At 39.5% G+C, this 9,588-nt stretch overlaps 1 protein-coding gene across 2 annotated transcripts; it reads left to right on the forward strand.

Moving 5' to 3' along the window:
* Positions 1 to 2,519: 2,519 nt before the first annotated feature.
* LOC136179434 (uncharacterized) lies at positions 2,520 to 7,219 on the forward strand. Of its 2 annotated transcripts, none has more exons than XR_010666579.1 (2): positions 2,520 to 3,867; positions 4,568 to 7,219. XR_010666579.1 is itself a non-coding variant. In XM_065956254.1 (2 exons), the coding sequence occupies exons 1-2, from the start codon at positions 3,423 to 3,425 to the stop codon at positions 5,663 to 5,665; spliced, it is 1,140 nt and encodes a 379-aa protein (XP_065812326.1). In that variant the 5' UTR covers positions 2,920 to 3,422; the 3' UTR covers positions 5,666 to 7,219. The 2 variants fall into 2 exon arrangements, 1 of the variants encoding a protein (XP_065812326.1); XM_065956254.1 differs by having other exon boundaries at positions 2,920 to 3,464.
* Positions 7,220 to 9,588: the final 2,369 nt, after the last annotated feature.

The raw sequence follows: 9,588 nt of genomic DNA on the forward strand, positions 1-9,588 counted from the left end.
ACTTTATGTGAACAGCAACAAAACAGGTCAGGCATAAATTATTATGCTATCCTTGCATCAAATGATAAAAAGCTCTATTTCAAATTAGATTTTTTTTGGTATTAGATTTAAAACACAAAATCTCTGTCATTGCAAACTGTACTATATTTTGTATTATTGCTGTTCTAGGTTAGATACCTTGACACGGGAGTTATTCTACCTGCCCTGTGATCAGTGCATTAATAATACTGAGTAGTAGTAAGTGAAGAGAGAGAGGGAGAGAGAGAGTCTTTACGTGTGTGTGTGTGTGTGTGTGTGTGTGTGTGTGTGTGTGTGTGTGTGTGTGTCAGGCTACAGCACAGTTTACACTCGTTAAGCTTCATCACAGATAAAAACCTGCTCATATGAATATGTTGTCACAAACACACAGAGTGTCTTTGATGCAAACAGTCATCTTCGGGTATTTTAGTATTAGGCATTATAAAATGATCAAATGTTTCCAAACGAACAGACGTGCGCTTCAGCGTTGCGCACTGCAGTCTGATCAGCTCCGGGTTGAATTCCACTTTTTCAACTCAATAAACTCAGTTAAACGACTTTTAATATGACTGTTTTTACCATAATCTGAGGTAAAATAAGTCGGGAGATGCATCAGGCTCAACGCTGGTGTTCGCAACCTACACCGAGTTCTGGATGTGTGGGCCGTTTACGCATGACGGAGAGGAGTGTTTTTAATCTGGATGAGCTGCTCTTTGTGGTTGTTATTATCAGTCAAACTTTTGTTTTCCATCAGTCAAGACAGGAGAAACTGGTAAGAAGTGTGGACAGAGCTGAAGACCGTCAGGATGCCTGTGTTTAAGTCCCGTAGCTTTGATCAAATTCTGGCAACTTGTGAGCAAATCAAACTAAAGAAATACTGCTCCTTCGATCTCTCTTAAAAAACGATTTTGTGTCACCTCTCTTTCTGTTCAGCCTGATTGCTGATTAACGTAATGCAGGACCAGCTCCTGCGCTCAACTCGTCTTTTTTACGTTACTCCCTGCTGAGAAAATAGTTCAAAGTGCCCCATTTCATTAATTTTCCTATCATCATATTCCGTTAAATTGTTTAAGAGTAAAAAGTTATTTAAAGTTAAACATTTCTGAGGCTCTATGTGGAGCAACATGTTTAATTGATTAAATTAAAAGGCCATTAAACTATTAATAAATACCTTTTGGGATAATTTAGTATTTTAGTTAAAGACAATAATATTTTTGTTCTGTTTTTTGTTAATGAGTAAAAAATTAGGCTGTATAGGAACAGGAAATCATTATGGTATTTTTCTGAGGCTCATTATGTGGAGCCCACGATGGTCTCATTGGTTGCTTTTTTTCCTAAAAACATTTAAGTATTTAAACGTTATTCGAGCAACCATTGAAGAGTTCAGTTTTGTTGTGTTTGGTCTGACAACTGTTGGTTGAAAATGTAAGTTTAAAGCAGTTAATAAACTACAAAACTACAGATTATTCCTAGACCTAAATAAAGTATGTCTTACTTACGGTGATTGACAGGAAAGCTAAGAGTAACACAAACTCAAAAAAAATGCTAAAATGATTAAGATAAGATAATAGGCTATTTCTATGTAAATCATTGAATGTCACCCCATAGAACAAATATTTGTTGCATTTCAGAGAAAGTGTTAAAGAACCATTTTAGGAGCTGTGGGAAATGTGTGACTCTTATATTTGACCAATTATCAGATTTTTTTCAACATAAATATCATTTTATTTACACAAGTGTTGTTTCACAAAAAAATATCAACAAGCTAATCACAGATAAGAATTTATGAACGTATGTATTCTTTCTTAAACTTTATAACACCAAGCAGAAATGTTTTTTGTTTTTTTTCACTTACATTTTTATTTTATTTTGTTGGTACATACAAAGGTATTATGCATGTTTCAGAATTGTTTTTACATCAAGTTGTACAATTAGACAAGAAATAAATAAAATACACATAAAACAGGAATAAAAAATAATAGATATTCAGTGAGTGGAGTCGTAGAGGGTCTAAAGAATCTTGCAGTACTTTAACTTGTTTAGTTACCTAATAAGGACTCGATTGGGATGCTACAGTCACCTCAATATCTTTCCACTTTGCTTTGTATTCTTTATCACACCATTTGATAATTGGTCTGAGTTGCGCTGCATGATAATACTCTTTTAAATTTGGGAGTGCCATACCGCCTTTATCCTTGTCCATTTGTAATGTGCAATATTTTATTGTTTTTTTTAATGTCTAGAGATCATCTTATCCCAGAGTTTAAATTTCTCTTCAGGGATCTTAATAGGTAGAGACTGAATAAAATACAGCAGCCTGGGCAAAATGTTCATTTTTATAACTTCAACTCTTGAGCTGAAGTCCAATGTCAAGGTTGACCACCTTTCAATGTCTCTTCTAATCTGAGTGTGAATCTGATCATACTTTATTTTATAGAGATGGGTGAGTTGTTTTGTTAAAGTTACACCCAGGTATTTTATAGTTGTCCAGTCCCATTTCAGATGGGGAATTCTTTTAATTTCTGGAGAGGGGATATAGTTAAATCTGTGTTTTATTAACATTTATTTTATAACCTGAGTGACTACCATACGTGTCTATAAAATGCAACAGGTGGTTAAAGCTTGTATTAGGGCTCTCAAGATATATTATAACATCATCCCAAAATAAGCTCATGATATGTTTCTGTCCTTGTATATTAATTCATTTTGCCCCCTGGAACCGTTGCTTCCAGGGGAACTATTAGCCTTAAGTCTGGATATGGCTTTATAAACTTCATCAGGTGTTACAGGAGCTGTGAGATTCTTATTCTGTGAATCTCCAATACTTGGTAGATCAAGAGATTTAAGGCGAGACACGGCAGGCTAAAACATCCATTTTTTATGCACTGGTCAATTTTGAGATTTTGGGCAAGATCACTCCCTGAACATGTAATGTTTCAAACTACCATAAAGAAAATATCCAAATTATACATTTATGTGTATATTTTAATACATTTTGTCTGATCGCGGCGTTAGATTCTTCGTCAATTTGCCCGAAAGTTATCATTCTAATGTGATGTGCAGTATAGCGGCTGTTCTCTGCTGCCCGTCATGACTGATATCTCTGTAAAGCTCTCTCTCTCCTGCACAACGCTATGTAACCCAAATAAGGACACTTCCTTTCTACCAGCAACCAATCGTGAAAGTTCAGAGGAGGGTTTAATGCTAAGAATGTAATGTCATTGGCTTGTGTTTGGTTTCTGATAACGTGATTCGTTCAGACGCATCACGTGGTATGCTTTGACACTTCCTTGTTTATCTTTCCACGGGACCTTTGAGGAATGAATGAAAATGTCTTTCGGTAAATCAGTGAAAAGAAAACAACAGTTGTCACTTGCAAGGGGATGTAAAAGGAAAAGTTTGTGATGCGTTACCCCGTGAAATGCCCTCAGGAAGCGCTTCTGAACGTAAGCTGTCGATGGCAAACCGGGGGAGTGATTTAGAAATAGATAAAAGGGAAGTGAATGCCACACAGCAGTGGCTGCTTGTTCATGTTGCCTGATTAAATGAGCTGCTTTGTGATTTAATTTGTCCCGAGTTGTGCCGGGTCAGGGCTGAAAATAAATATAGATCCACAGAATCATGGGTTCTGTAGCAGTTTATTGCTCGAGTGCCGCAGGAGCGTGTACACATCTATGCAACTTCAAGATGAGTCCAGGAAGGATGTCGCGTTTGATGTGAATGTGCGAATGGTCCTCTTGGCACATGAGTTAGGTCTGGGATATGCGGCTCTCAGAAAAATCAGCAAGGTGTTGGGGATCCCTGCCCTTCACCTTAAAACTTATCAGAGGCATGACAAAAGAGTGACAGGTAGGCTATGGAAAGAGGATTGTGTCAGAAAAGTTGCAGCAGTCTGTAGAATTTCTAATGTCAGAAATACCCTGATGAGCGTGGCTGTTACCACCCAGTGTTTCCCACACATAGACGATACCTGGCGGGTATTTATTTATTTATTCATTCATAAAATTGCTCTTTGCGCGAGAGAGCGAGAGAGAGCGGGGATAGTGCGCTCGAGAGGATGGATCCGCGAGGAGCAAAACTCCCGTTTCAAAAAACTGCGGAGAGATAAGCCACAGCTAAACGAAAGTGCAGAATCACATCAGCTTCAGAGAAAATGTTAATGTACAGCTGCTTGCTATTGATGCTGTGCTGGACATTTTCCAAACGGGAGGGGTAGTCGTGTCTGTGCGGGTGCGTGGATAAATTAAGCAGATTAAAGTTGTTTGTTGCAAAAATCAAATTAATTCAGAGGGATACCCTGAGATATGAGTAAAAAAAATATATGTATATGTCGATCCGCCCCCCAGCACGTACTCCACCGTTTAATGAACAGTTATTGATACAATGCACATTTCATTTTAGTTGCGGAAATTGAGAGAGGGCTGGAGTCACTACACAGGACCAGGGAGCAGGTCAGGCAGGCCTATGCAGATGTTGATGCAGATGTGGCAGAGTTGCTGAGGGAGGATGCAGATGCTGTGATTAACATCAGTGTGTTTTTTGATTGCAGAAAAGAGGGTTCACGTCACACTATGGGATCGGGGTGTGCATTGACATATTTACAGGACTGGTGATCGACTTTGAGGTCCTATCCTCCTATTGTCACGTTTGTGCCCTTAAAGAAGCTGCCAGGCATGAGGGAAAGATTACGGAGGAGAAGATTGACATCTGGAGAGAAAAGCACGACTGTGCAAGAAACTTTTGTGGTTCAAGCAAGGCTATGGAGCAGGAGGCAGCGAAGAGGATGTGGGCCAGGTCTGTGAGTCGTCACCAGCTTAGATACACTCAGATGCTGTCAGATGGGGACAGTGCTGCATTCAAGGAGGTGGTATCCCTCAACCCATACCCTGAGCATGAGGTAGTGAAGTTAGAATGCATTAACCATGCCCATAAGCGCATGGGAACAGCCCTTCGCAAATTAAGTGCTGAACGTAAATTGGGGGGGAAGGGTCTGGGAAAATTAACGGCCAGTAAATGTAAAACATTACAAAATCATTACAGGGGGGCAATTTTAAATAACCAGGGTTCCCTAGACAGGATGAAGAATGAAATATGGGCTGGTCTCCTCCACAGCATGTCCTGTGACGATGTACCCTTGCACACCAGGTGCAACCCGTCCTGGTGCTGGTACAGGAGAGCGGAGGAAAATGGAGAAACTCCAGAGAGCCACAGGCTCCATGTAGGGAACTTTTTATCTCAGGAGGTGGGCCAGAAGCTTCTCCCTGTGTACCACCGCATGTCTAGTGACAGCCTGCTGCAGCGCATGCAACATGGTGGCACTCAAAATGCTAATGAGTGCCTCAACTCTGTGATATGGGCACGCTGTCCGAAAACTGTGTTTGTTGGGAAGAGTAGGGTTGAGGCAGCAGCAAGTATGGCCATTACAACTTTTAATGAGGGGGCCTCTTCCATGCTTGCAGTTATGGATAAGCTATGGCTTGAAAGCACTATCATCACCATCACCACCATCAGAGAAACCGACATGCTCAGGATCACAAAAGCTGACACCATCCAGTCTGAGTCTGCAAAACATCGCAGAAAGAATCAGAGCACAGCTAAAAAAGTGAGGGGTGAGGGGCCTACATATGGTGCAGGCATGGACATCTAGCCTGTAAAAACCCATGGGTGAACTTTGTGTTCTGCGTGGAAATGTTTTGTTCTGACATACAGCGGGCTAGATTTGCAGTTCTGGTGGCAAATTTGTTTGGTTTTCTGTGGTTGTCTACAGTTGAAGGTCTTATATGGTAATGTTGTTGTATTCAATTGTTAATGTCCATGTTCTAGACATGGTCTACATTGTTATAACCAATGAACTGAGAAGTTGTTTTGCTTGTCAGCAATGCTTTCCTTTAGAAATGTCTAGAATTTTACAATATAAATCTTTAAATGCCGTTTTCTCAAAATAAGTTTTCTCTCACACTCTAGCTACATTATAAAGACTTTTACAGAGGGATTTGTTAATATATTATTAGCCTGATTTATATAACATTTTATTCCAAAAAACAAGGGAAAAAATCCCTCTGTATCTTTTTTTCCATCTAATATGTCAACAAAACTATAAAATAATTTTGAAGCTGGCTTTATCACATGATCAGATTTCATTTTTTAAAATGTATGCAAATTAGCGCATATTTAATTAGATAGTCCAAAATTTGCATATTTATACATTAAAATACAAAAAACTTGCAATACATTTTTTTCTTATCTTAACACAAGTAATCAACTGAGAAAGTTTCATGGTGATATCTATTATAATTTTTTACCCTATTCACCTGTAGTGTCTCGCCTTAAGAAACTGCCTTTTTTCCTCCTTAGTTGTTGAGGGTGATTGTGTGTATTGAGTCTTATAATAATCTTTGAATGTGTTTTCTATTTCTGTGGTATCGTGTCTTATCTTGCTTGTGTTAAGCTCCCTGATCTTATATATCAAATTTAAACTGTTGTTTTCTAAGTCGTCTTGACAAAAGCTTTGTAGCCTGCATGCTTTGTAATATTCTTGCTTCACAAATCTGATTTTTTTTTCCATCTCTCCTCTCAAAACTTTGTGTATTTCCCCTTTAGTAGTCTTGATTTCTTGTAGGAGATGAGTTTTGAGGGATGTTTGATATTTTATAATTATAATATAATATATTGTTCATTAGTCCTACATTTAATCTCCAAGTAGTGGTCTTCTGTTTGCTATTTAAGCATACAGTTAGGTGCACTGCATTGTGGTCCGAGATATCAGCCACTCCAATTTTACAGTCCTGTACCTTAAGAAGATCCCTGTGTTGCCCTTATGGTATTCGTTACGTTTTTAGACGTAGCTTTCGTGACACGGCTTTTATTTGTTATATGATGATGTCATTTCCTGTCGGGGCTCATATTAGAGCTGCAGCAGGCTCAGTCAGATGGCGCATGCTCTGAAGTTAATCCGCTGCCATCCACTGCAAATCATCGGACAGGCAATGCTGTGAGTTATTTGTTTGATCAAAGAGATGTTAAAGAAAGTGTATTGATCATTATTTTAAGAAAACGTTTGTTTAAGTAACAGTTATGTGTCACGTAAATGTAAAATGTAAGCATTAAGCTATTATTATACAATGAATGTCTTATTGTTTTTATTTTGCAGTTTTCACCAACATGTTAATAACGATCTGTGACAGTAAATGAAGAAGACTTACTCCGACTCCTCCTTTATTGACATTGGTTTAACTTGGTGTTTAGTCAGAGTTTCAACACCCTGCACGAGAACACTACAGTGAAAAAGCAGCATTGGATGTTTCTTCGTGGTCAAAATGTCAACAGGCGGCAAGTCATCTGTATCCAGTGCTAAGAGCAGCATGTCATCCGCATTATCAGCAAGTGTGGCCTGCGCCAGAGCTAGAGCAGAAGCTGCCAAGGTGAGAGCGTCTTATGCTAGCCAAGAGGCTAAACTGAAAATGGAAAAGGCTGCCAGAGAAGCAGAACGGATTACAAGGGACACCCAAAATCAGTTAGAAACAGTAAGAATAGACACAGAGTTGGAAGTGTTAACTCTTCATCGTGAAGCTGATGCAGCTTTAGTGGAGGCGCACATACTTGAAAACGCTGAAGCAGTTAATTTAGAAGATGAAGAAGGAAAGGCTCACTCAGAAAAGATTAAATTTGAACGCACAAGCGAATGCATACAATCCCAAATCAATCTACGGTTGCCTTCGTCTTCGCCACTCTTATTAGCAGCATCTATCCCTCAACCACCCCATGCTGAATCCCAAGAGAGTTTTGTGACATGGAACCCACCTGTTGAAGATGTTCAGAAACCACAACCTGTTGATATTAAGCCAAACTCCGGAAATGCTGATGAAGTTCACCTACCTGAGCCACGCTCAACTTATCAGAGAAAAGGTGAGACAAAGCCTGAATACAAACAAAGAAATCCCACCATGAATGTACACGCTCGTTCATATTCTCCTCCACGTATTCCTCCAGCTAGCACACCTCCTATTATGGAGCCTTTGGCACAGTTTTTGGCATGAAGAGACCTCGTCACTTCAGGACTGTACCACTTTGATGACAAACCTGAAAATTACCGTGCTTGGCACTCCTCATTCACGGGCACAGCATCACAGTATCCACAAAACCAGAAAAATACAACGCCAAGAATTTTGGCACCAACAAATCCATCTATGTAAACAAAATTAATGTGTCGGCTAGCAATGATAACCCAAACAAGAACTGTCCATTACACAGTAAACCCCATCCTCTCAGGAAATGCAGAATGTTCAGGCATAAGCTCTTGGACGACAGAAAGGCCTTCCTCAAGGAGAAAGGATTATGTTTTAAATGCTGTTCCTCTGTCTCCCACCTTGCAAAGAATTGCAAGTCCTCTGTCAAGTGCTCTGAATGTGACAGCAACAACCATGATGCAGCCATGCAGCCTGGCCCATCAGCTCAAACTTTCAAGGCTCCTTCTCCATTACAAGATAACGGCGGGGAGGGAGAAGAGGATTCCGATATGTTGTAGGAACCAGCTGCACAGAAGTTTGTGGTCCAGGTCAGTGGAGCCGATTATGTGCAAAGATCTGCCTTGCAAATGTATACCCAAAGGGTTCGAAGGACATGGCTGTCAAAGCTTACGTAATGCTAGATGACCAGAGCAATCGCTCATTAGCAAGACCAGAGTTCTTTGAATTGTTTGGTGTGGAGAGCAAACCATTCCTATACTCTCTTAAAACTTGTTCTGGCATTATGGAAACATCTGGCAAGAAAGCAGAAGGATTCCAGATCGAGTCGCTGGATGGAAAGGTTGTCATCTCTCTTCCTCCTCTCATTGAATGTAGGAGATCCCAAATAATCGGTCTGAGATTCCAAACCCGAGCGCAGTTTTACACCAGCCTTATCTCCATCACCTTGCTGAGCACATCCCAGAACTGGACACAAAAGCAGAAATAGTCCTTGAAAACAAATAACTGTGTCATGAATACCACACCGCCCTTCAACAATACAAAAAGATAATCAATCAGAAGAAAACTCAAAACTCAGACAATGAATTAATGAAAATCGAAAAGGCAATAGACCAAAACTGTTTTTGGAAACTTTGGAAATGTTTTTATCCAAGCAAACATAAAAATAACATCGCCATTCAGAACGGCGACATTTGGAAAAGCTACTTCTCCACTTTATATCAAAATCAAGAACAATTCGGTTTAAACACACATCAGATCACCACAATAGACAAATTAAAATCATTAGAAAATGTAATAAAAGATAAATCAAAATAATTTGGACAGTCCGATTACAATGGAAGAGCTACAGGACAAAATGTCTAACCTGAAGAATGGAAAGGCGTGTGGTATCGATGGTGTCAGAGCGGAGATGTTAAAACATGGCAGCAGGAAACTTCAAGCAGCTGCGCTTCAATTATTTAATTTAGTTTTAAAAAGTGGTGTATACCCTGATATTTGGAACAAGGGTCTGATTACTCCTATTTTTAAAAATGGAGATAAACTGAATCAAAATAATTATAGAGGAGTCTGTGTCAGTTCCAATCTGGGGAAACTGTTCTGTAGT

This window comes from Labrus bergylta, chromosome 6 (assembly GCF_963930695.1).
Source record: "Labrus bergylta chromosome 6, fLabBer1.1, whole genome shotgun sequence".
Taxonomy (NCBI): Eukaryota; Metazoa; Chordata; class Actinopteri; order Labriformes; family Labridae; genus Labrus; species Labrus bergylta.

What these genes read in the sequence shown, in the direction of transcription:
- LOC136179434 (XM_065956254.1), top strand. Translation starts at nt 3,423, where the DNA reads ATGCGTTACCCCGTGAAATGCCCTCAGGAAGCGCTTCTGAAC. An exon ending in CTCAGGAAGCGCTTCTGAAC is followed by an intron (nt 3,465 to 4,567) that starts GTAAGCTGTCGA and finishes TTTTGATTGCAG; the next exon opens with AAAAGAGGGTTCACGTCACA.